We start from the raw sequence: 27,788 nt of genomic DNA, 5'->3' as shown, positions 1-27,788 counted from the left end.
GAATCTCACATATGTACACAGGGATTAAACCAGGAGGGAACCACGAATTCCAGGGCCTTGGGGGGAAGGAGATATAAGTGAGGGTTGCAGGCCCCTGTAAGCTTTCCTTCAGATAATGTACATAAACTGTAAATATGGACACATGAAGTACTGTTTTACTGCATTGCAAATGATCATTGTTAATTTTTAAAATAATTACAAATTCCATCACCTTAGGTCTAATGAGGTTTCCAGAATACAAGATGTGTTGATGGAGTTGTTTTATAATTAGATATTGCTGAGGAGATTATTTTTCCATCTGTAGGAATAAAAGGAACCCTATTTATAGGTTACTGCCATGTAAAGGATTATTTCCCTTTGTGTAGAAAATTTAAAATAATTTGGAGTTGAAATTAAGCAAAGTTAATTGGAAGAATCAAGCCTTCCATTCGATGCGGATGATGATAAAGCTGTATCCTTTAATTAGGATTTGCATGACTCAGGAGTCTTGTTTACCTATAAGCACACAGTTTCTCGTTGCTGCAGGATCTCTAGAAAGGTAATAACACCCCACTCTTTTTAACTAATTGGACTTCAAAATATATCAATGAATAACCAGCCCTTTAGTTTCCCCCACAACTGACCTTCTCTATAAGAATAAACAGAATTTAAGGACAGGTAATAGCTCTGGAATTGAGTGCTGTCTTCCTTTATAAGAGGCTTAAGTTGTTTTTGCACATTACCATCCACTGAATGAGTGTAAGGTTTGTCCTAAATAAATAATGAAGTGCTTTATAAGGAACTGTTTTTATTTAATAGTTAGCATTTCCCAATCCTCACTGATCTTCCAAGGAATGTTCCTGGTGAAAGCGGCTACTGTTCTAGTCTTTCCAAAATAAACAGTGTGTGTAGCTCCACCCATTGGAGACTGTGGTGACAATAGCTTTATTTTCTGTTCCCTGGATATAAAGCTATCATTAGACCTCAAAGGAATAATAATTACCGTTATTTTATGCCAACACCTTCTCATCCAGGGGGAAAGAGAATGGATTCGTAATCTTTTTTTTTTTTTTTGCTTTCTGTGGTCCAAGTCTTATGTTTCAAAATGCCTACATCAGCCAGAGAAAAATTCACTGACCAAAAAACCAAACCTAACTACACAGGAAATATATACCAGGCATCTGCTTTCAATGCTGTGTAATTTTTTGTTTCTCTAAAGCTGTGGATTCAATTAGTTAGATGGGTCTCCCTTGTTAGACTTTAAGTCTTAGCCTGAATATATGTTTGTACATGTAAAAGTGGCCAAGCTGTTCTTAAGACCGAAGATGTCAAAGGTCATTTTTTCCAATCATACGCTTAGCTTGAGGGTTTTGAAGAAGGGCTCTGGGTCAGACAGTAGTCACTGAATAGAGCCAAGTGTTGGTTGAGTGCTGAGTGATGTTCCAAGGGAATCTGCAGGCTGGGCTCTGGAAAGAAACCACTGCTGAAGGGCGACACAGAGAGGATGTGGCCCAAAAAGGGAGCATCAGCCGGCCATGGCCAGGCCAGGCCAATATTTTGCCTGCTGGAGCGACTTTGATTGGGAACAACTTGTCAGCATCATCCAGCAGGCCCTTGCTGTTTCCTCCTTGATGGGAGGAGCTGTCTTTCAGAGCCTATTCTGGATAGACAATGCATTCTCAGAAAGGAGAGATGGAATCTGTTGCATGCGGGAATTTATGAGCTTGTGTCTGGAAAGAGTGCCTATCCACCCTGAACCCACCTCCACCTACAGGAGGACCAGTGCTTATCTTCAGAGGTGTTCCTGAGGGGCGGGGATTTAGTAAACTGGCTGTCACTAGTTGCCCTTTCTGAAGGTCTTTTGAAATGCAAAGAGCATATTTTAGACCAAAGGCGCTCCATGGCTCTACATTCTCTTGCTGGAAACCTGGATCTTCTTGAAGGTATGAAAGAACCTGTGAGCTAAGGAGGCTTGGGAATCTGGGAGAGGATTAGATAGGCTATGGATTTCATTATTTCCGTCGGTTCATTTAGCTTCAAGCACTGATACCAACATGCAAGTGCAGTCCATTCTTTCAAAAATTTGACAATCACGAGATTCTTATGAGAAAGACAAGAGTAAGCAGAACCATCCATTTCCCTATAATGGTTTGTGTAAGATTCTGAAAATAAGCGGGTTGAGCTGGAATGGCTGGCTCCCACCCCCTGGTCATGTTTGGCAAGGAAGAACCTCGGGGCAAGGGAGTGGCAGCTACAGAAATAGATGGCAAGATGACCCTTCTATAGAAGCAGCCCCTAAATGCCAGTCCTCTCTGCCTCCCTGGTGGCCTTATTGCCACTGTTCTTTCTAAAATGCCACTAGTCTTTCACTCTGGGATCTGCACTCGCTGCTCCTTGGGCCTGGAATACCCCACCCCTGGATCTTGCCTGGCTGGTGGTTTCTCGTTACTTAGAGCTCAGTGTGATTGTCTTCTCCTCTGAAGATGCTGCCTCTTCAGTGAAATGAAGCCCACCCCCTTCACGTCTAACCCCATTACTTGGTTTCATTGTCTTTGCCATCCTTATCATCATTTCCACTTATCTCACTTATGTGTTTGTTGTCTGCTCCCCGCCAGGGCCCTTGTGTGGCTTCTTTGCAGAAGACCGCAGTTCCTAGAACAGTGTTTGGCACATAGTGGGTGTTTAATAAATATTTAGTGCATGAGCTGTATTAAAATTATGTACTTTATCCTTATTACAGCCCTGATCCCATTTAGATATGCAGCATTTTAGGGTCTTTCATGCCTTTAGAGTAATTGGGCAGGAAAAAAAACTTCTAAGGCCTAGGTAACAATAGCAAGGACAGTGGGTTGATGCAGTGGGTGGATGGTGGTGGGTTGATGGTGGTGGGTTTATGCAGTGGGTTGATAGCAGTAGGTCAATAGCAGTGGGTTTATGCAGTGGGTTGATAGCAGTGGGTCGATAGCAGTGGGTTGATGAAGTAGGTGGATGCACTGGGTTGATGCAATGGGTTGATGCAGTGGTGGATGGTGTGGGTTGATGGTTGTGGGTCGATGGCAGTGGGTCGATGGCAGTGGGTTGATAGCAGTGGGTCGATAGCAGTGGGTTGATGCAGTGGGTTGTGTCATGGTGAGAGTAGTAGAGGGTGTGGTGGTAATAATAATAGCAGAGTACTTTTGGACAGCATGTTTTTGGAGATCTTTTACCCTTAATTATCACACCATTTCACTTTAGATGCTTAATTAATTTGTGAAATGGTAATCAAACGTGCCCATAAGTAAGCAATTTTTTTTCAATATGTGCTCTCTTAAATGACTTTGAATGACTGACCCTTAAAGATTTTTCATATTTCAGCAGAGCCTGCTTATGGATAGAGCAATTTATTATCTTACCTATATGAGCACCAAGCTCACTCAAAAATAGAGAATACCAGTAACAATTCAAATTGAGGGCACCAGTAGTGTGGACATTGACCACTGCTGAAGACCAGTTTCTAGGATGAGGCCACCTGCCCATTTAAGTGCCTTGGGAATTGCATTAGCAGTGCTTGGCTGAGTCCTGCATCTCATGATGCAGTTCTAGAACCTAGGACTTGGAGGCTTTGGGAATCCTCTGTGCTACAGCCAAATTATCTTCCTTTTGAACCAAAACTTAAATTTCAGCTCTGACTGAATTGTAGAGAGTACCATGCCTTACAGAGTTGTGGACTTACTGCTTATCAAAGAAATATCAAAAAAAAAAAAAGACTTAGAAAAGTCTTTAGAAGCAAGTACTTGCCATATGCATTTGTTGTATGCAGCTGGATAGAGATTTGTGGCCAGGCGATGCTTTCCCATAGGGAATTATGAGGGGTAATGATCATTTGAGTCAAATTCTACTTTCAGACACTTAACAAGTACTCATAAAAGGATCTAGCATTATGTTCTTGTGGAAAACATTCTGGAATAATGTTTGGTGAGCACTTGGGCAGTCAGAACGCCCACCCTTTAAATAGGCTTTCCCCTCAAATGGTTCTGGGCATGGTCATCCATTTACTGTTCTCCCTGCTTCAAATGCCACAAATCCAGATGTGTTTTGTGTTATTATTATTTTTAAATGTGGTTTCATGACCAAAGGGAGCCACTTCGGTGTCATTATACAGACCACACCAAAGCAGCCGTTGTTCTGTTGAGGCTAAGGTTTTCCTGTGGATAGTGTGGTCCTTGATTTCTGCCTCATTAAAGCAGGGGGCAGCCGCCGAGAAGGAGGAGAGCAGCGCTGACCCTGAGGCCTTTCCGAGCGCCAGCGTCCAGGAGTGGCTGGCCCATGCACGCAGCTCACGGACCCACCAGCGGCAGAGCAGTCTCCAGCAGCAAGAAGTAAAGTCTTTCCTCCCTCTCTCTAGCCTGCATTTTACTAAGGAAGGACTTGAGAGAACTGTTTGAGAAGGACAAGGTGCTTCTGTACTTGGAGACAGGCAGAATGCCCCTCTCCTCTCTAACTCTTTGGATGGAAGCAAGACCTGGCTAACAGCTTCAGTGTCCTTACTTGTGCTCATCTGAAAGGCCAGACTTTAGGAAAAGCTTGTGTTTGGATTCACAAACACTAACTCAATTATAACCTGCCTTATCACGGGTACCTATTCAGATATGCTTCCATTTGAGTCTGTTATTTAAAATCATAAAACTTCTCCGATTAGACAAATTTAGAAGAAAAGCCTCTGAGATTTAGTAAAAGTCAGAATTAGAATTGCATGTGTTTTTTTTAAGGAAACGCAATTTTTTTTTCACTTTAAAGTATATGTAATGACAAGGGTAGGGTCACATCTTTCCACCTGGCAAAACAAATGAGCTTTGCTGAATAAACCTGATTTCCTATTGATTCCTTGACTTTGTGAAAAGTGCATGTTAAAAGATTTTATTTTCTCAATAATAATAAAAAAAAGTAAAACCTTATCCATGAGAAGCAATTTATCAAGGAAGTGGTGAATTAAAAAGAGCTGCCAGTTCTCAACATCTGACCTGCCTAGAAACAGCCAATATTGACTTTAAAAAATACATTTTGTACCACTTGAGGGCACCATTGCCCAGCAAAATTTTCTTTTCCTATGATCAACAGATTTTTTTCATAGATATTCTTTATCAATGCTCAAGACTTCTACTCTTAAGTACTTTAGAGACATATTTGAATATTTGCCTAAACACATTTGAATAGTTACATATAGATACACAACTTGCATGCAGTGTGCAAACCTAAAAGTATATTGTCAAAGGTCTCAGAATTTCCTTGACTTACAACCCCAGTTGTAGACAATAATCATAAAGTTACAAAGTTGTTTGCATGTGTCCTTTCTCTTGAGCAGGAGTTAAAACAGGAATTAGCAGAACAGAAGAGCCTCCTTCAGTCAGTAGCCAGTCGTGGAGAGGAAATTCTAACCCAACATTCCGCTGCAGAAACCTCTGGCATTGGGTATGTTTTGAAACCCTCGTACTTTCTCTCCTCTTCATTGTGTTTTCCTGACATTAAAAAAAAAAAAATTAAACTTCTCAATCTTATTTTAAACATCTCATGCAAAGTTTAATCATTTTGGGATACCGAGTTTGCTTGCACTTTGAACATTTTGTTGCACAGCATGAGCCTAACTAGTAACTTTAATGGTTAACTTGTTTGCCCTCCTTCTGGTATGCTCAGCATATTAGTCCAGACCAGGGAGTTATAAGTTCATTTTTTTAAATGAAAAAACTGCAAATGCATTATAAAATTAGATCCATGATGATTAAAATGGAATGATTGTATCTAACTGCAGAGCATTTTCCCTACAAGCTGCTCTCCTCCTTTAAGATCATACCAACAATAAATGTGTGCCTGCCAATAATATGATCTGTTTTAAGGATCCATTTCTATAATTTTGACCTGTAAAGTCATTGAGCTTTAAGTCCTGGTTGGAGTGAAAAATGTGAAAGCCTTATACACAGAGAATTAAAATGTTAAAGGAGAAGTGAGTGTTGTAGGAAAGAAGAGGGGATCAGCACTCCTCTTGGAAAGGATGGAAGAGGCCCTCGGCTCGCTTAGCACGCAGAGGGTAAGGCGTTGCCACCTGCTTCGAGGCTCTAACCATCGTTTTCACAATGAACAGCACTGAGTTATGTATTAGGATGTGGTTAAAAGGGGAAATTTTAGGTTGTTTAAATGTGACTAAAATAAAAACTAAAAAAAAAAAAACAGAAACAGACATAGGGACTGTACGACACAGCGAGCCCTATTGTAAACGATGGATTCTAGTTAATAATACAATTATAAAAATGTTCTTTCGTGAGTTGTAAAACATGTACCACACTAACACAGAATGTTAAAAATAAGGGGGTATATGTGAAGTCTGTATTTTATGCATATTTTCTCTGTAAACCCATACTTTCTCTGATTAAAAATATTTTAATAGGTAAGGACAAATGAAGGAAGGAGAATTTTCAAGTCAAAAGTTCTGAATCAATAGGTAGGAAGGTAAAGGAACTAGCTGTAGCAGCACAGTATACTTATAAGTCAGGTCCGGGTTTTATTCCAATGCCACAGGTTTGTATGACCCTGAAAAGGTCACTCACCTCTGGGCCTCAATTTTCTCACTCGTACAATTAGAATAATAACTGATTTATCTTCATCACTGAATGGCTGGGAAGGCTGTAAAAGCCAACTAAGAGGCTGGATAGGAAAGCTTTCTTTAAAATATAAGTCATTTAAGCTAAAAAAAAGACTCAGTGAAACCTGTGTGTTCATATATTGCAAAAGGTCATAATTTGGTAGCCTCCTTTGGCAACCACAATATGAGAAACATCATTGACTCCATTTCCCCTTTGTAAACATTTTTCAGAGGAAATAATCTCCAGTAGAAAATCTATATTATGAAGATGCTTTTGAAATATTATTTATAATACCAAATAATTGAAAAAGCAGACATGCCCACTAGTGTCAAAAAGCCTAAGAAAAACTGTAGCATATATAATCTTAACTAATAAAAAATTAAAAAATGTGCAGAGCCATATCAGAAACTATAGATATGATGCTAAGTAAAAGTGTGATATACAGTTGAAAGTGTACTGTGTTTAGGGTTAAATATGCATTATGGTGAGTGTGTGGTAAGAATCACAAGAGAATGTAGATAAATCAACATTAACTTTTGGAAAGGATAGACTTGGAGGTGATTTTTAAGATTATCATTGTAATGCTTATAGAATACTGGAATAATTAAAATGTATATGTGCATATATTTGTAATATCTTAAGAATTTGAAGGTCAAAATGTTAGCAGGGAAACAAATGCAATGGGCATGTTTTAAGAAAAGACGTAGAAAGGCATTCAAGAAAGGAAAAGCAAGAAAACAGTAAAATATTGGCACAATAAAGACTGGTTTAAAAGAATACGATGGATACTATTATGACATTTATGATCAGGGATTGCATTAAAATAATTGTAAATTTGTAAAATTATGTCAAAAATAATAAGGGAGTTAAAAAGATCTCTATTCTCCATCATGCTTAAAAATGCTCGTAAGGCCGTAAGTATGTATGTCTCTGTAAACCCAAAATGAGATGCCCTTTTCCTTCCATACTGATCTTAAGTTGAGACTTTCCTTCACTTTATACTTTCTGTTTCCAGTTTCTCTAAGATGTTACTCATCCCTCATAGTTTTCTGAAAATTTCTGTCAAAAGCTCTGTTTTTACAAAGAGCCCATCCCACATTGCCTCCTTACCATACGTAGAGTCACAAAAAGTAGCAGTAGGACCCTTTTGCAAATATCTTCCCAGGATTTTTTTCTTCTCCTTGGCTTTTAGCTTCAGTAAGGACCTAGAGGAAAATCATACAACTATAAATTGCTCTTTCAAATATAAAAATATTTTTAAAAGAAATTTGTGGTGAAGTACTGGCTTTCTGTACAAAATTCACTTTAAAGACTGGTTGTAAATTCTTTACTTTTAATAAAAATTCTTTAGAAAAAATCACCTTTATATATAATTTGTTGCAATTCAGTGATTCCTCTCAAGCTTCTGGATAGATACACCAATAAAACAAACAACTATGTATTAAGCGATATCCGGAAGCCAAAGGAAAAGTACATATATATATAAAGAATGGAATAACGTTGCTAGGGAAGGAAAAAAACAACAAAACTCTGTATTCAGCCCTTAACTTAGCCGATTTTTTAAACTATCAAATGTGAATTGGTTTATGTAAGAAAACTCCTGTGGGAAAGGCATGACCAGATACAAATTTAATATAAAAGAATAAGTACTTGTGTGATGTATTGGAGGCTTGCTGGAGGGCTAAAGAAGATAAAGGAAATATATTGAAAAAAAGAAGAATATTTTCCATGGAAAATGAAGGCTGTCTTCTAATTTTAGTCTGATTTGTTGCTGGTGTTTTACATGTGGCAATAATTAAAAATAAGAATATAGATTTTAAATATTCTCTGAATTTTGTGCTAAATTGTTATGCAAACATAAATGAATTATAAGTAATGCACTACAAACAGCCACCGCCACAAAAGAAAGCACAATAAAGAAATTTGGTTTTATAGGAAATTTAAAGTGCTTTTTTGTTTAAGAGGTTAGAAAAACACACACACATAAAAGCTCAGAAACTGATATAGCAAAACACCCAATTATAGCTCTCAATTTTTTTTTGTTTACACTCAACATTGTTTTTTTTAGATCTATCCATGTTATTATATAGAGATCTAGTTATTTCATTTTAACTTCTTAACATTTTTATCTTATGAGCATAGTTTATTCACCCATTTTCTGATTGGTGGACATTTAGATTTAGTGGGGTTTTTTTGCATTTAATAGCATTGTTGAAATTAAATTTTTTGCATGTCTCTAAGTGCACAGATGGGAGAGTTTCTCTAAGATATAACTAGAAGTAGAATTCTTGCATCATAGGCTTATATAGAATTTTCTTACAGACTTACTACAAGAGCCTTACCTCAAGAAACTATTTTATTTAATACTTATTCTAAGAAGAGTTGGCTTTGGAACTTTGTGAAGTATTATCCTATGAATGAACTAACTATTGTTTTTTTTTCTACTGGGGCAAAAGGCTCTGTCAACATATTGGTTAATATCCGATATGCCTTTCAGATAAGATGGTTCTAGTTTGACATAAGCCTCACAGCTCCTTACAAACTGAGATCTCTTGGCCATTCAGTCCACAAGATTATTATTGTTACTCTTATAATTTTTATTAGTTCCTATTTTTGAGTGGCTGCTATTTGCCAGATAGGATTGTAGCCATTATGTGTGTGTTCTCTTACTTTAATTCTCATCATAGTGCAAGATAGATACCACTATCCCCATTTTAAAGATGAGAAAACCAAGGCACAGAGAAGTGAAGCAAATTGCCCAGTGTCACAAGTCTAAAGTGCTGGAGCAGGAATTCAAATCCAGACCTGCTTCTCCCTCAAAACCATCCTCTCTTAGATGCGATGCTCACTGTCACCTCTTGCTAAGGCTGCAGTGCCTCCTCAGTGCCCTGGAAACGTCTGTTGTATTCTTTCTGGGCTCCTGGTAAAAACTGTCAATAGACAAATAGCAATTTTTTTTAGGGTTTTGAACTAATTTGTGGGCTCTTTGTCAAAGCATAGTTTGTAATCACACACTGTATAGTTACAACTAGTTTTTATTTTATTCAGTATTGAGCTTTTATCAATGTATTTTTGAATTATCATTATGCTCATGGTTCAATTATAATGTGAAAAATATTATACTTATTTTTATGGTTAGTCTCACAATTTCTATTTTTATTTATATTTTAAAGTGCAAGCAAATGAATAAAATGGTCTTGTTCCAATTTTAGAGGCCAGGTCTAGAACACCCAATAAGTTACCTATCTCATCACCTTTTTGCACACATTGTAAACTTAGATTATTTATTCTTCTAATAGTGAAAAACCTGATGTGTTATCCCAGGAGTTGGGGATGGAGGGGGAGAGAGCATCCGCTGAAGACCAGATGAGAATGAAATGGGAAAGCCTACACCAAGAATTTAGTACCAAGCAGAAACTGCTACAGAATGTTCTGGAACAGGAACAAGAACAAGTGGTATCAAATTTTTTGCTTTTATACATTGAGTAATATAAAAGGTGTACATCTTCTGCTAAGGGAATCTAATTGTGTCATAATCTATATTTTCATTATGAATTTCAAAATTAGAAAACACAAATGATTCATTCTACATTTTTCTTGCCAACCTGTGTCAAGTAACCCTAAGAATTATATATTAATATGTGAAAATGTGTCTTTTAGATACTTTGTTTTCCTCAGTGATGATTAATATCTGCTTCCCCATTAGCATAAACCATTAAATTTTAAGTGCCTCCCTTTTTTTGCAACCTTGAAAATTGTGGATGCAAATTCAGGGTAGACACATTGAGGACAAAAGAAAACCCACAGATCTGAAACTAAAATTGTTAGGTTATATTATTGTCCATTGCTGTTTCCAGTATTCAATAATTTCAGAAGCTCTTAACAAGAAATATCTTGGGACACATTGGGTAGATCTAAGGAGGGGAAGCCAGTGGTCAGTTAGAATGGTTACTGATCCTCTGGGGAGCTGGGTAATGCTGGGCTTAGTTCCAGAAAGCATGGCAAGTCCAACAGAACTGAGTGTAATGGCAGAAGGTTCCAGGTAGATCAGAGTTATTTGTTCATTCTAATAATAAGCCAGCGAACAACTGGGAGGCAGGGGAACTGACTCCTTAGAAAGCTAATGAGTGAGCCAGCAGAGATCAGTCTGGACCTGGTATACAGAATGGATTATTTCACCATGGATAGTGCTAAGACCAAGAAGACAATTTCGGAGACTTTTTTTTTAATGCATCGTTGGAAACATTGCCATTGCCAAATCAAGACAGCACATTCAGTGAGCATTGTGTGTTATAGAAGTAGTTATATTTAAAGGAGGTTTTCATAAGGACAATTTTCTAGCATCTACATCAGTGTGCTCTTCCAAAGCAGAAAACCTGGGCATGGTACATATACTCTTCAATAAGCTCCCCCTGTTTGCCTCCAGCTTTACAGCAAGCCCAACCGGCTCCTGTCTGGCGTGCCACTGTACAAAGGGGATGGGCACACCCAAGACAAGGCTGCAGTTACATCTCTACTGGATGGATTGAACCAGGCCTTCGAGGAAGCGTCATCCCAGGTAGGGCTGTGCTGTGGATTTGCTTTTTTAACTTGGCCTCCATAGTGTTTTGCTGCTCTATGCATGACCTGCTGAGACCCCAAAACTTTTGATTCCTCAGATTCTGTAACTGACTCTGTGGCCCTTTGGTTTTGTTTTCAGGGTGGAGGGACAAAGAGGCAGAATATTCACTTGGAACAGAAGTTATATGATGGAGTCTCAGCTACCTCTACTTGGTTGGATGATGTTGAAGAACTTTTGTTTGTTGCCTCAGCACTGTTACCGGAAGAAACAGAAACTTGCATCTTCAACCAAGAGGTATGTTTGGCAGCTTGTGTCCGTGAGTGTATGACGTGACAAAGCACTTGAAATTTTGGTGTTGGATAATTAATGTTATGTGTAAAGAAGGCCAAGCATAAAATGTTATAATAAAGCAAAATTAGATGCATTTCCAAGCTGCATAGTGTAGAATACAATTGTCTAAACATAAGCTCTCAACAATATTTATGTTTTGCATTTTTATTCTTTGTCTTATGTATGCATAGGGAAGAAAAAAAGCTGGAGGACTCTTTGTAGAAACACTGTTATATATCACCAACACTCTATATATGAAGCATGGGCTAAAAAATTAACGTACTGAATTCCTATATTGCACTGTATGAAAGTCTTTTTTTAATCAAATTTATATTATTAATAGCCAATGATACAAAGTTCCTGAGAAAAATCTCTTCAACAGCAATTTCCCTTAAATATATAGAGCATGTGAAAGTTTCGACTTGACTTAGGTATAATTATTATTAACAGCGAGAGTGGGAGAGTGGACTTTTTGGGGGAGGAAATGACTAGATTTTACACATTGAAATGGGCTTTCACTTTTATCAATCCTAGACTCTTGCCAAAGATATTAAGGAAATGTCTGAAGAAATGGATAAGAACAAGAACTTGTTTTCTCAAGCATTTCCAGAGAATGGTGATAACCGAGACGTGATTGAGGACACTTTGGGCTGTCTTTTTGGCAGGTTATCTTTGCTAGACTCAGTGGTAAATCAACGATGTCATCAGATGAAGGAAAGGCTTCAAAAAATACTAACATTCCAGGTAAGTAGGACATTATCAAGGATTTTTGACGATGTCTTATTGAGATATGTTATAGACCTTTTTTTTTTTATCTTCATTTTATTGAGATATATTCACATACCATGCAGTCATACAAAACAAATCATACATTCGATTGTTCACAGTACCATTACATAGTTGTACATTCATCACCTAAATCAATCCCTGGCACCTTCATTAGCACCCACACAAAAATAACAAGAATAATAATTAAAGTGAAAAAGAGCAATTGAAGTAAAAAAGAACACTGGGTACCTTTGTCTGTTTGTTTTCTTCCCCTGTTTTTCTGCTCGTCCATCCATAAACTAGACAAAGGGGAGTGTGGTCCTTATGGCTTTCCCAATCCCATTGTCACCCCTCATAAGCTACATTTTTATACAACTGTCTTCGAGATTCATGGGTTCTGGGTTGTAGTTTGATAGTTTCAGGTATCCACCACCAGCTACCCCAATTCTTTAGAACCTAAAAAGGGTTGTCTAAAGTGTGCATAAGAGTGCCCACCAGAGTGACCTCTCGGCTCCTTTTGGAATCTCTCTGCCACTGAAGCTTATTTCATTTCCTTTCACATCCCCCTTTTGGTCAAGAAGATGTTCAAGAAGATGTATGATTTTTGACGATGTCTTATTGAGATATGTTATAGACTTTTTTTTTTCCAAATATACAATGAAGAGCAAGAACATTACAGAAAATCTTGAGATTGAACTAACAAGTTCAAACACTAAGAATTTTATGCTCCTAGTAGTAGAGGGTTGAAAAAACCACCCAATTCAACTAAGGGCTGAATAGAAATTTAGATTCAACTAACCCAAGTCAAATTTATGGCACAGTATATTTATAATTTCCAGTTGTTAAAAATGGAGTTTAAAACATGTTACCAAAGAAATATGCTGGATATACTGTAATTGATAAAGAACCGTAGACCCTAGTACCCAAGAGCCTTTGGAAGTGACTATATAATTCCTTCTAGCTAGGTTAAAAATGCATTATTTTACTTCCCAATCATATTTCCTCAGACTTTTTGCATTTCAGCCCCAGATTAAAGTTCTGTTGCCAACTGAATAACTGTGAGCTTATGAAACTTTTCCTGTGACTGTAAACTAAAGCAAATGCAAAAGCCACTGATAAAACTTTATCATTGATTTTCATTTCTAATATAAAAAACACCCTTTAGACATACCTAAGTTTTAACTGAACACTATTTTTAGCAAAAACTTATGATTTGTGAAATAGATACATGTAATTAGGGTAAGAGTTTGATGTAAAATTTTGATTTATTAAAAAAATACTGAAGATGTTCAAATAAATGTGGCATTAATCAAGAGACATGGGATTTTCTAGATATTTATCTAGAGGGACAAAATATCACTGCTTTCCAGTAGCTTGCATTCTTAAAACTACAAAGTAAAACTATTAAAAACATCTGTGTATCATTTTTAAATTCACATAGAATTTTCACGTCTATTATCTTGTTTAATATTCACAACATTCCTATTGGCTAACATTGTTCTAATATTTTGCCAAGTCAGTAGAACAATATTTAAGACAATGGGCTGTGAAACCAATCTTCCCAGATTCAAATTCTGGCTATGACCCTTACTGCTGTATCCTTATCTTCTTAGCTCCTTGGAGCCTTAATTGCCTCAACTAATTTTTTAAAAAATTTTTATTCTAGTAATGTATATACAGCCTAAAATTCCCCCTTTTATCCACATTCGAATATATAATTCAGTGCTGTTAATTACACTCACAATGTTCATCACTACCATCCATTACAAAGCTTTTCATGACCCCTATCCTCAACCATTGTATCGGTCCCATGGTAATTGCCTCATAGAGTGTTGGGAGGATGCAGTGAGCTAAAATGTGTAAAATACTTTGGAGAGGGCCTGGAAAATATAAACACTCAGCAAGTTTTATTACCACTACCACTATTAATAGTAACATTGTAACAGACAGGCTCTGAAACCAATAGGAAGGTTACATTATTACTCAACCAGCAAGAACTAGAGCCAGGATTGTTGTATTTTGTATTATTAGAGTGATGGAGGTGGATATGGAGCATATGCTGATGGTTTGGATATGGAGCATAAAGGAGAGGAGGACTGCTAAGGAGCTCCAGGGATTCTGATATGAGCATTTGGGGGCACTGATTAATGGGAATGATTGGGGGATGGCTTTGTCATTCCCCAGTGGATTAGATTAGTTTGATGGTGGTACCATTGATCAGTGCACAAGACTGGGGAAGGATATGGGTAGAGTTGAGATACTCAGGAGAAGAGTCAGAGGAAACATTAGTGTGTGTGAGTTTGTGGCTTACAGGAGAGACCTGGGCTGTATATTTGCATATATATCTGCTAGTTTGTATAGTACATAGAGAGGAAAGAGTATTTCACCTGGAGTCAGATAAGCTGGAGTTGGTTATTTGGGTATTTTGTTTGGATGCAAGATGTAATTGCATGTGTGTGTATGCCCAGCGACACTTATGCAATTGATAGAAACTTGTTTCATTACTTTAAAATTAATTTTACATAAAATAATATGCCGAGTTATGACAGCATTCTACTCTATCAGCCATGAATGAGGTGGCTTAAAGAGTGCAAATGTGTTTATCACTCAGAGGCATATTTCTCTTATTCAAATTGCATTTATCATGTTAGTGTCTTTGGTACTTTTAAATTTTATTGGTAATTATAACCAGTCACAGTAAATACAAACTATGAATACTCTGGCACTTATTTTATTGTAGGGGACTAAGAAGAAAGCATGTAATCATGAAATTCTTTTAAAATCATGTTGTCTATTTTTCTTCTGCCAACAAGTTTCTACTTGTTGATGGCCAGCTCCCGAACAAAAATTGACATTTCAAAATGTTTGTGTCCCAATTTAATTGAGAGAAGGGGTTCAATGTCAATATAATTGAAAGTCAAGTCACAAACTATTTGATTTTACTTTGCAGCAAACACCTGGTATGCTGTCAGTGTTCAGTATTTGTTGGGATGGTGACGCTTTAGTTTGCCATTTAACTTTCTAGCGTTAGCTTTTGCCATGCTCCTAACATTATTCTATACCCAAAAGACTATCTTGAAGAATGCAAAGATGGTACATGTATATGTTCATGTATACTAGATGTATACATGAACATATACATATCTGTGTGGAGTCATGAACAAGTAAATTATCAACTTTTCTGTATTTTAGAATTTCCTATACCGTAGACTTAGCCCCAATAAATTTCCATAGCATGTAATTCAGTATTTTAAGTTATTTAAAAATGGAAAATGAAAGAATTCTTTAATAAACAAGTGAGGCACAGCACAGATGGTTCTAAAACTTGAACTTTCTATAGATCTATTCTTCAAACTATTGGAATCCCATCCCTTCATACCTGCCAGTAATTCTAGTGACAACAACAACAAAAAAGAAAAGTGTAATGTCTATGTTATCTATATGTCATATACAGATACCTTCATTACCCCGCTGTATCACACTATAGTAATAAAAAAGTGTTTAAAGCCTTTGGATTCTCATTTTTAAGAAAATATCAACATCTGTCTGATTATTACCACCTTTTCAAGTCTTTATTTGATCATTTAAACTCAATCATGTTTCTCTGCTTTACTGTCTTTTTGACTAGTCTCACAGTATTTAGCATGACTTCAAGAAATGTAAACCTGTTTTCTTTTAGCTTGTGTAGACTATAGTTAAGATAGGAAATATTCTACTAAAATGTAAGGATAATGTATAGGAAATATACATGCATCACTCATTTCTAGCCCATGTTATCTTATTTATAATGATCTACTCATTTGGGTTAACTGGACTGGTGCCTTTCAAAATATTTGTAGACAATGGATAATTTATTTCTTTTGAATCTGTTCAAATGAGTGGGAAATGCCTTTGAATGTGTATATGAACAGATAAATTTGTCCTAGTGGTTTCTAATGACACTTGTCATCTTACTCTGAACACAGTTCAATAACAGCATTTTTCATAAGTCAAATGCCAATTCCTGGTTCCCAGCCATGTTCATCCAGTGCCCTCATTACAATTTCTCTTTGGTCTGCAATTAGGTTTTGCAGGTTGGTTTGAGTTTTGTTAATGATAACTAGTGCCTCTTAGGATTGTATGCTGTTCTCTAATTCTCATGTTAGCACTTTTTAAAATTCTGATTTGGTTTTGGCTGTGTAATTCACCTACTGTTTTCCTTTAGCCTTGCATTTTATGTTATAATGCCTCCATGATTCCTTAAAGACTTTCTTTCTTCCATGGTATGGTTATCCTTCTTCTCATGAGATAGAATGTTAACATCTCGGTGGCCTGTACTCATTTATGAGCAGCCCACACTGAAAGGCATGTCACATGTCAAGCTTCACCCTCTGATGAACAAGCAACCCACCATATGTATATGGTTGACTACTAATAAGAAATAGGCTTATTTGCTGATATTTCAAGGAGAAATTAAAAATGTTTAATTCAAATATTCCTCCAGTTCATTATTCCCATAGGAACTGAGTACCAAAATTCTGGTAGTTATTTCCTTTTTGTACAAATATAACTCAGTGCAAGAACATCTGGCCATTTTAACGAGTCATGTTTATGAACAAAAGGCTTAGCTAAGATCTTTTTGTGTCAGCCCTTCATATGTGTTTTTGGTTATCATGATTTATGGATGGCATTTCATAAGCTTGTGTGAATTTGAAAATAAGAGAAAGAAAGAAGAGAGGGACGGTAGGAAAAAGAGATATTATTGTTAAGAATCATGTTTTCTCCAAATCAAGCTAACTCCTATAGGATATCTTTGTAGATAAAAATCATCAGTGTAATACCTCATCTGCAATGTTTGAACATACATTTATTTCAGATGTCACAAGGAGATCAGGGCGACCAGCATTGCTTTATATTTGAGTGCTACCACTCCATTTGTATTAAGAGGAAAGTGCTTGTGTAACAAAATCTTCACAAGTCAATTTTAGAACTTAAGTAAATTGTTTCCAGTTCTTTTTACCTTCCCATAGGACAGTAGTGTTTCTTTTGGAAATTAAATACCTCACTATTATTTCTAAGAATCTGCATTATATTTAAAACCATTTTGAAATTCCAGTTGCACATGTTAAGTCTGTCTATTGCTTTTCTCCTCAGAATGACCTGAAGGTGCTGTTTACATCACTTGCTGACAGCAAATACATCATTCTGCAGAAACTGGCCAATGTATTTGAACAGCCTATAGCGGAACAAATAGAGGTATTTACAGCTGCCTTTTCGTGGAAATTGAGAAAGCAAATGCATAAATCTGTGAATCTGATTTACTATGAAATTTAAAACATTCTATGAAAGATTAGTAGCTTCCCATAGCATCTTTGTCATATGATTTTTTTTTTAAGAGCTGGGTTTGAATAACTGGCCAGTTTACAATTGATTCTGTCACTTACTTCTGCAAGGCAGTAGACAAAGGGAGCTAGCAAAAGGTGTCAGCTACGTTGGCTGACTTGAACAGTTTCCCATTTCTCATTTCTAACAGTGAGATCAGACATGAACTTTAATGACACACGAGAGAAAGTCAAAACCGTCCTGGTATGGGCACAGGCAAAGCATTACAGTTATTGCCTCCAGCAGGGGGAATATCAGGGAAAACTTTGTAGAGGGAAATTTGGAGGTTTGGACAGCCAGAGCCTGGGAAGAATGTCTCCGAGTGCAGAAGGCTGTAAGACTAAGGCATAAATGTTAGAAAATTCAGAACATGTAGGGAGAAAAGCAAGTAATCCTGTTTAACCGAGTTTACCATGAATGAAGGTGATTGAGGGGAAATAAGATTGGATGAGTACAATTGAGGCAGCTTGAAGAGCCTGCTGAATGTCAGAGAGTTGGGACTTTATAAACCACTGGTCTCCAACCTTTATAGATGCATCTTGTTAATCAAACAACATGTGCACACACCACAAACATATGTTTATTTGCTTATTTATAAATTATAAGCAAGTACCAAGTCATCCCATAGAGCACACACAAAAATGAAAATTAATAATGAATGTTGTTGAATATAAATGAAAAGATATAGTGTTTTCTTCTTCACATCCTCATAGATCATCTTACGCATTTTTGGGGGGGCAATGCCTACCCACCTTGGAGACCTCTGGCAGTGGAAAGCCCCCAGGGATGTTTAAGCTGGAGAAAAAGGGACAGTGCAGACCCTCTTTCTGGATGATTGACAAGGCAGTGCAGTTGGGGGCAGGATAGTCATCATGGAGCTTCACACCACCACACGAATGAGAAGTAGTGAGAATTCCAGTTAGTGGAATGGCAACGGAAAGGGGGGGAGAGAAGAAATGGAAAGGATGCTACACAGATTATCTCCTGTTTCACAAGTTAAATAATTATGAGAAGTGGGCTTCTTTATAGGATTTCTTAAACCTGGTTTCCATAAACTCCTAAGGGATCTCCTAACAGGGAGTCCAGTAATTAGCTGAGATGGTTTGCTAAATGTTATGGGAATGTGCCTTTTCTTTTTCTGGGCCATAATTTCATGTGCTTTTCAAACCCTGTGTTTCCACCGAAATAAAAATCATTATTTTATGTGTTATCTTCCACATGAAAGGACCTTTTCTTTCCCTTCTTTCTTTTTCTTTCCTTCTTTTTTTTTCTTTCTTGTGACTTAGAACCTGCCCAATTCCAAAAAAAATTTGAGCAGCTCTGGTGATGTTTCTGCCTTGGATTTTTAATGTGAAATACAGGACATGGATGATCATAAATAGCATATTTTAAACCAAGTATTGGTGAATATAAGGTAAAATAAATGCCATAGATAAATAAATAAACTACTATATTGTTTATCTGAATCGATGGAAAGCAACAAATGAATGTGCTAACTCCATCCCCACCCACAACAGTCTTCAACATCCTTTGTGTGCTGTTGCTGGTAGTGGTTCCTTCAATCCTGAGCCCTCTAATGTCACAAATACCCAGATCTTGTCTATCTCAGTGCTTTTGCTCAAGCCCTTCTCCTTCCCATCCTTTCTTCCTCTTTCTCTCCCTGCTATCTTGTTTGAATCTGTTCCAAAGTTATTTGCCTGTCAGCCCTTGCCGTGAGAATTCACTACCTCCAGTGCTCTCTTTCTTTTTACCTTAATTAAAATTTATTTTATCAAAGTAATACATGCTCAGAGTTTAAAAAGTTAAGTAGTACCAAAAGATTTATAAGAAAATACAGTTGTTTCCCTGCTCCATCCCTTCCTAATCCTCCTTGCTCCTTTCTCTTTTGACTTTTTTAGCTGTTTTCCCCAGTGTTGGCCATACTCTCTCTGTTTAAACAACGTGTATATTCTGCTGTCTTTTGTTTCATCCGTTTAAGAAATCATCTATTGATTTTCTGTTATGGTCAATGGAGAATTCTTTCCCTTACACAGACGTCTCTTCTGTTTGACTTTCCCATCCTCCCAATTTGCTTATAGAATACTTTTTGGTTAAGTCTGTATTTGATGTTTACATTATTATGCCTATGCAATGCCATGCCTTGTAGGGTACTCTGATTTTTTTTCTTTCTTTTTATTTTTTTCTAAAGTTATAAATTGCTCTGTGTGTGTTTTTTTTTAATTTTCTTTGTACCTATTTCTCATTCTTCTCACAATTTCCAAAAGCTCCCCAATACGATTTTTCAAAGAATCAAATCACATCGGCTAATTCTAGCTTCAATTATTGTCATCTACACTTTCTCCTCCTCACTCCACTGGCTGCTCACTAGACCTTCCTTTTGCCATCATCCTAGGAAAAACTTACACTTTTCTCCTGAGTAGAGCCCCCTTGTTTCCTAGATCTCATGTCTTCTTCTTTCTGGGTTGATCCCCTTGTTACGGTGAAGAAGGCTCTCAGTCCAAAATTTATTTTGGTTAAAAAGGCAATGATAGCAGAAGGCGTGGTGCTGATTCCCTTCAGGATATTCAAAGCTCTTGGGTAATGCCAATCCCAACCCGACAGGACCTGGTGCTTCACAGGCCTGGGGCACCATTATCTTGGGATCTCTCTTAGCCATCATCACTTCACTCCTCCTTTGAATCTTCTCTTTTCTGAGTCCCAATCCTGCCTTTCTCTTTATTGAAATGCTTCCTTGTTTTGTTTAAGTATATTCTTCTTAAGATAGCATGCATAATAGGTGGCTTTTTTTTTTGTAGATCTTGCATGTCTGAAAATATTCTTAGAATATGCTATTTCTTGATCAATAGTTTGGCTCTAATTAGAATTCTTGGTTGGAAATCAATTTATTTCAGAGTTTCGAAGCTTCTGCAGCGTCATTTTCTAGCTTCCAGGGTTGGCTTGAGGAATCTGAAATCATTCTAACTCCTGACGGCTCCCTGTGTTCTGGAATTTCGTGATATGCCTGCTCCAGCAGGATCTATTTTCATTTACTGGGCTAGGAGTTTATTGGGGCTTTTGGCACCTCACAATTTTCCTTTCTGGGAAAAGTTCAAATGATTTATTTAATACTTTTCATCCCTCCATTTTCTGTCTCCATTTTTGGAACTTCTTTTAGTCAGATGTTGGATACTCTGCCCCAGTTCTCTAATTTTCTCATCAGGAGACATTTTCCTCTCCTCTTGGTCTTTCTGCTCCACTGTCTGGGAGATTTTCTTCATTTCAACTTCAAACCCGTCTCCTTAGTTTTTCATTTCTGCTCTCATGTGCCTAATTTCCCAGAGCTCTTTTTGGTTCTCTGAATGATCTTTGTTTTATAGTATCCTGTTCTTTTTCTATGGATGCAGTATCTTTTGTAATCTCTTCAGGATATTAATGATATTTTTGTTAAAATATCCTTTTTCCTGTATGATCTCTTTCCCTCCAGGTTGCTTTGATGGTTTCCCTTATTTCGGTTTCTTGCTGTAATGTTAGAAGCTTTACCAAATATATTCAAATCCTTTATTGTCTGCTCACATTTAGGGCTAGGGGGTCTAAATAGCTAAATAGGAACTTTGGTCTCACTTTGAGCTTCACTAAAAGATGGTCCCTCTGGGCTATTTGTTAGAGAATCCCTTTATCAAATTTTTAGGCCTTTTCTTTTGGTTTTGCCAGGTTTTCCCCTCTTCTGCCTGGTGAGGAGAGCCCCGAGTACAGCTCTCTGGACCTGGTGAGAAGACTTAGGGGGTTCTCAGTCAGCATTTGGCAGGTACCCCATCTCCGCAACCCCCAGTTTTCAGTCACAAGCCCACACCTGTGTCTGGTGCCCCTCCATCCAGAGACCATCTATTTTACTTTATGCAGAAAATAAACTTTCTGTCTTTAACAAGGAAAGAAAGGGGCAGAATTAAGAGGGAAGGGGATCTAAAGATTTAATTGCTCTTCAAACAGCTTCTCTCCAACCCTCTTTACTTAGCCCCACTCTCTTCACCAGGGTTCCAGAGGCTCTTGTCCCTGTAAATTGTGTTCCTGATGGCTTAGAATTCAGCCCTCTTAGCTTCCCTAAGTCTATTTGTCATATATCCTTCTGGTTTCCAGAATCCAGGATTTTGTTGCTATTGTCCTCTTTCCTGTTTCCAGGCCTTTGTAGATTTCTGGGGAGGGGAAACACACCCCGAAACAAAAAAAGTCTTTCCTGTGGTTGTAGTGGGATTTGAGAGAAGAAAATCTGATGCATGTGTTTCATCTGCATCTGGAGTCCAGATGTGACCAACTGAGGTTACACCACTTCCAAAAGACCACTCAAACTGCTCCAGCATCCACAGGTGCCTCCCTTCTCCAGATTCTTCTGAAAGGACTGAATTGCATCATCAAATTCAGCATGTCATTGTATTCAGCCACGTGTTGCTTTCCTCCCTTTGATGTGGCTTCCTTACCAGACTGTAAGCTCCTTGAAGGCTAAGATGAGACCTTGTTCTGTTTCCACAAAGCTCACACTGGAAAGAACAAAACGCTTAGCTCTAGCAGTCACTTTATCACGTGTTGGTTGATTTCCCCCTTCACAACAAGTAAGCATTCCCTGGCCATCCTGCAAAATGTTTTCCTGTTGCCTTGCTGAATCTCTCTCCAAAGAGACTCACAGCAGCATTTCAGGAAACCAAAACATGAGCCCTTAGAAAATCTCAGGCAAGTACCTTTCTAACTACGTCCTAAATCCTGCTTCCTTTACAGGTGCTGCAATTAACAAATTTTGTTTCTTTTAAGGAAGCTGTTGTTCTCCCAACACCCCCATCCTAATTCTGTCCTTCCTCCTTACCTTTCAGAGAGTGGGGCTCTAGTGTAATAAAGGGCTTTCTTCTCTTTTCTATATAATAGATAACCACAGTGTTTTTTTGTTTTACTGACATGACCCCTTTCATTTGTATCGAAAGTGTTTATATGGAGGGACGAGGAACCAATAAAGAGGCAAAACAATCACATTTTGCTTGGGGAATTGTTCCTGGGAGTTTTAATGGAATATCATACATTTTACATAGGCAATCCAGCAGGCGGAAGATGGGCTGAAAGAGCTTGATGCAGGGATCATCGAATTAAAAAAACAAGGGGACAAACTGCAGATTGAGCAGCCATCCATGCAGGAGCTCTCCAAACTCCAGGTACAATTCCAACCAATTTCAGCCCCAATGATACATCCTAACTTGAAGTCAAGAGGCAATTATGTTCTTTATTTTCTTGTTTTTCTCATGGAGTTATGTCATTTAAGCTCTACCCTTTCTTTCAAGTCACTCTTGGAAAATTTTCTGAAAATTTTACCATTTTGAGTGCCATAAAAGGAACTGCATTCTCATGCTTTGACATTTACTTTATTATTCTGGTATAGTTTCATTGTAGCAGATTATTTTCTGCTCTAGAGAATATTATAATTAGAAAAGTTAAAAAAGAAATATCTTCCTTATATTGTAGTGTCCCCCTGAAAAAATGTTTTAAAGGAAAAATACTCAGACTAAGTACTTTTTAGAAAGTGGTTTTTGTGGTTTTGTTTGACTGGAACAGAAACATTATTTCAATTCAGGAATAACAACAACAAAAATTAAACTAGAAGGCAGTGAAATCTGAACAGACTTCCTGGCATCATTCAGGAACAGAGAATAACACTTTGGGTTAATTTGCTTTCCTAGATGTAACATGTAGGCAAGAATCCAATATTGGGGTGGGAGGAAGATGCTGGGATAGGAGACCAGTCAAATTTAGCATCTGACTGGCAATATGGATTTGTTATATTAAGTAAAAATTTTATTTGGTGATGCACACACACACATCCATAGACACACAGATAGACAAACACGCTAAATTTTCTCTGCACATCTTATTGGAGAACTATGGAGGGAGTGTTATGAGTCTTGTGTACAGTCACAAGTTCTTTCTTTTGAGAAAATGAAATGGTTCCATTAAAAAGGAAAATTTTCAGTTTAACTCTGTCATTCCTTTATCTAACATTTCACACAGTCATAAGCCCGCTGCCCCCACTTTGTACTTTCCAAACAGCTTTCCTATGGTCCTGAAGGCATCAGGTGTCACTGCAAAACGTCATAGCTGTAAATAGGCATTAAAATTGAACTTTTCCAGATTGCGCTATTTTGGCCCTTAATATGATATGTTAATCAGGTCCATGTGCCTCAAATAAATTCTGTGTTTGGTGTATCATCCTATCCTAAAATGACTTTCCAGTTTTAAACAGTTACTTACTCCACCACATTTGGCAAACACATTGCCTTTTTAAGCCTTAAAACCTCTTTCTGCTCACATTAAACTCCTCTGTTTCTTCAGCTTTTTCTTTGAGGAATAAGTCAAAATCTGATGATTATTTAGCAGATAAAACATCAGGAATGGTATACTCGATGACTCTAAAATTATTTAACTTGGAGAACATGATGTAAATTAGAGTTACATTTTGTGTCGCATCTCCCTCGGTCCCATGAACCGTTTTGTGGCATCTCAACCCCACGTCTCACCATTAACTGTTGGCATCTTGAGTAAGATGTCAGATGCATCTCATGAGCCTTTTCCAGGCAACATGTTTGCATATGCTTTGGAATGTTAAAATGTTAAGCTGATCTTTCTGAAAGAAGCTTTAAAGTTGAGACTCACAGGGAAGGCCGGCCGATACCCTCCATGAGGATGATGCACGGCAGTCACACACCTGGAGGAGTCTCCTTGGGTTGGCCATGGTGTCTATCTAAAGAGGCACCTGAAAGTGCATTGACAGCAAGTCTTGTGCTGCTGTTTCCTAGGACATGTATGATGAACTGATGATGACCATCGGCTCCCGGCGGAGCTGTCTGAACCAGAATCTGGCTCTCAAGGGTCAGTACGAGAGGGCACTGCAAGATCTGGCAGACCTGCTGGACACCGGACGAGAGAAGATGGCTGAAGACCAGAAAACCATCGTGTCTTCCAAGGAGGAAATCCAGCAATGGCTTGACAAACACAAGGTACTATAAAAGAGAGGGAAAAAGTGTATCCTACTTGTACATGCTATTCCAATGGCATTCAATAACATAAAGAAATTATAGGGGTTATGTTTCTATAATTTTGTAGGTTAATAGAACTAGTCTTACCAGCAATTTTGATTATCATTTCCTCACTAGTGTTAGCCAGGCTTGCTCCTTTCATGAATTGCAATCAAAAGGAAACTGAGGGCCTCTCTTTGAGGGGGCCCAATCTCCTTCTTAAGGCTGTTTTGTTTTGTTTTTTTCCCCCCTATGGGTCTTTTATGCCTCTTTGTTCATCTAATTTTGGGTGCTCTTTTCACCTTCATTTGTCCCATTGAGGATGCTGGCTCTGAGAATGCAACTCTGGTTTGGGTTTGAGTCTCTGACATGCATCACTCCGTTGTTCTGACCCTTAGCACATGAGCCTCAGCTGCTGTTGGCCTCTGAACCTCTTCCTGGGGACACAGATATGTTCAACTCATAATCCCACCTGGGAGGCCTCATGTAGCTTAATCAGCATGTGCCATAATCAAGCTCAAGCTGGACCCCATTGCTTAGTAGAGAAATGCCTGTTCAGCACACAAACATAACTTTTGGATTACTAGCAAGGGTTATGGAATGAGCAGATTTTTCCCATCCAGAAACCCAGCCCTCCATACTATGGAAATTTCCCATAAGGAAGCTTAAAATTTCCCATTGGGTTATAGATGGTTAACAAAATCTGCCGCCGTGTAGATCTCTGGTGGCTTGTAAAGGTGGATTTTGGGGGGTTTGTTTTGGAATTGGACTTCTTGCTCTTTTTCCCAGAGGTTTTTGTACAAAACTTCATGATTTATTGAAGCCTTATCATTTGAATTTGAAAACACTGCTTTCAAGTTAGCAGCTGGTTTTTCTCAAATCTTTGGACATAGCAATAAAAGATCATTCTGAGTTATTCCAGAGGGGAAACCAGGATCAATGACTATAAATAACAGGGAAATGAAGTGCAGTGGAAGAACTCCATGGGGAGCAGACTGCTGCAGAGTGGACAGCTTTCCTGGTGGTGGGTCGGTCAAGGAAGTCAGAGGACAGCAGGTATAAAAGGAACCTCAGCTTCTGGTGAATGCTGTGCTAAATGGGCTCCAAAGTCCTTTCCAGACTGAAGATCCTATGATACCATAATTATAGTCATCGTTGGCTAAAAATAATGCCTCTAGCTTCTTCCAACCACGCCATTTGCTGAGGGAGAGCTCTGCAGTGCAATCAGCAGTCAGATTCAGCCACAATGCCCAGGTTCAAAGCCTGGCTCTGCCACTCCTAGCTGGGTGACCTTGGGGAGGTTACAGATCCCATATGGCTCCATGCCCACATCCATAAACTATGAAATGAAAGTACCCACTTCTGATAGTTAATGTAAGTAGTAAGTGAGTTAGCCAGGTTGAGTGCTTCAAGAGTGCCCAGCAAGCAGTAAGCACTCAGAGTTAGCTGCTATTACAGATCTCCAGTCCTTCAATTCTGCTAATGGCTCTGGGAAGAGGAAATGGGAGAAGCTCCATCCCCATCATCTGGAACCACTGACATGGGAAATTAATATGTCAAAAACATTTGTAGGATTGTGCAAGGCCTGCAATTTTGTTGCATGTAGGTATAACCAGAAGGAAAATTTAAAATGTGTAATACCAGTCAGTATGTGTCAAGTTGTCCTTGGCAAAGAGTAATACACACAGCAAATACCCCAGGAGTTCAGGAGTGGGGCTCAAACCCAGTACTGGAGGAAGGAAGATCACTGGATATGTCAAAAGAGGATGTCTTGGGAAAAACAGAAGTCAGAGTTGGGAAAGATGGGGGATGGCAGCTGATGTGTTCAAGGGATGAGGAAGCCAGTTTGGGTGGTGGAGACAGTGAATAAGGAAGGGCATAGAGTGCATGCATGAGATATTAGAAGGGCAGAAGAGTCTTTCCAGCAGCTGGTAACCTACGAAGAGCTTTGTTTGGGGGACAGGGTGTCTGTTGCACGTCGGGTATAGTATGCCCCTAATTGGGAGACAAGAGAGGCCAGTTCAGAGGGCAGAGCCCATCTCCACATGAAGCAGAGGCCTGGGTGAAGGTGGAAGTGAGCAGGAGCAGAAGGGTATCATTCCTCTGTTAATTGGTAGCAATTTTTATTGTGAGTTTGTGCATAAATGAATTGTTGACTCTTTCTACCTTAAAAATTGCAGGAATATTTTCAGGGCCTGGAATCCCATATGATCTTGACTGAAACGCTCTTCAGAAAGATCATCAGCTTTGCAGTCCTGAAGGAAACTCAATTCCATACAGAGCTGATGGCTCAGGCTTCAGCGGTGCTGAAACGTGCTCACAAGAGGGGCGTGGAGCTGGAGTACATTCTAGAGGTGAGTATATTGATGTGACTATCCCCATTTTTTAAATGTTGAAAATGAGGTTCAGTGAAGTTTAGTAACTTGCCCTGGCCATTCAGCTAGTTAACTGCCGATGCCAGCACTTGTTCACGATGCTTTTCAGGAATGCCATCTGTCTACTTGCTTTGAAGCCATCTTTTGCTTCGCAGACACAAACAGCACTGCCATAACATTAAAGAGAATCTGTCAAGTGTATATTTTGCACACAAAGAAGAATGCTGTACCTAAGAAATATTTGTTAGCTCACAGACCAACGTTGCATTTCTAGACCTGGACCCATCTGGACGAGGACTACCAGGAGCTCAGCAGACAGCTTGAAGTGGTGGGAAGTAGCATTCCAAGTGTGGGTTTGGTGGAGGAGAGCGAAGACAGGCTCATCGACCGGATAGCACTCTACCAGGTCAGCATGCAATGGCATCTTGGCATTGCATTTCCTTTTGAAAATTTCCAGTAGTTTTAACAGAATTTAAACAAACTTGCAACCAAGTATCTTAAGTCATCTTTTTTTGCAAATTATCTACATTGTTGGAATTCACAAAGCAAGATAGAGTTGGAGTGTTTGTTTTATAATATAAAGAAAAGATCTCTCTCGCTTTTTTAAATGAGAGCTATTTTTGAGAATTCAGCCTCCACCAAAAGCATTTTCTATAGTTCATGTTTGTCTCACACTAATCTTGAAATAACTATAGCTTGATAGTTTTCAATGCACCTACGGTTACTTCAGGGGGCAGAGAGAGAGAGGATGGGGGGGGGAGAGAGGGAAGAGAAG

General features: G+C 38.3%; 1 protein-coding gene and 1 non-coding gene across 15 annotated transcripts in view; both read left to right on the top strand.

Moving 5' to 3' along the window:
* Positions 1-27,788, top strand: part of SYNE1 (spectrin repeat containing nuclear envelope protein 1) — a 499,900-nt gene that overhangs the window by 356,325 nt on the left and 115,787 nt on the right. For 10 of the 14 annotated variants that reach the window (XR_005214357.1, XM_037819664.1, XM_037819684.1 and 7 more), the window contains 11 exons: positions 4,203-4,337; positions 5,321-5,427; positions 9,893-10,049; positions 11,020-11,151; positions 11,293-11,448; positions 12,019-12,228; positions 17,386-17,487; positions 22,665-22,784; positions 24,420-24,620; positions 26,819-26,992; positions 27,288-27,419. Coding sequence is in view for 13 of the 14 variants with exons in the window: in XM_037819664.1 (XP_037675592.1) it covers positions 4,203-4,337; positions 5,321-5,427; positions 9,893-10,049; positions 11,020-11,151; positions 11,293-11,448; positions 12,019-12,228; positions 17,386-17,487; positions 22,665-22,784; positions 24,420-24,620; positions 26,819-26,992; positions 27,288-27,419 (1,626 nt within the window). In the remaining variant the exon portion in view is untranslated. Of the gene's footprint in view, positions 1-4,202; positions 4,338-5,320; positions 5,428-9,892; positions 10,050-11,019; positions 11,152-11,292; positions 11,449-12,018; positions 12,229-17,385; positions 17,488-22,664; positions 22,785-24,419; positions 24,621-26,818; positions 26,993-27,287; positions 27,420-27,788 lie in introns of those variants that run through there. The other 4 variants (XM_037819694.1, XM_037819713.1, XM_037819675.1 and 1 more) reach the window with 2 other exon arrangements.
* On the top strand, positions 5,961-6,084 carry LOC119528393. Its single transcript, XR_005215694.1, has one exon. It is a non-coding gene; the product is annotated as a U6atac minor spliceosomal RNA (small nuclear RNA).

Source organism: Choloepus didactylus, chromosome 2 (genome assembly GCF_015220235.1).
Source record: "Choloepus didactylus isolate mChoDid1 chromosome 2, mChoDid1.pri, whole genome shotgun sequence".
Lineage (NCBI taxonomy): Eukaryota > Metazoa > Chordata > Mammalia > Pilosa > Megalonychidae > Choloepus > Choloepus didactylus.
Note: the sequence above shows the minus strand (reverse complement) of the source record. Positions and strands in the feature narration are given on the sequence as shown.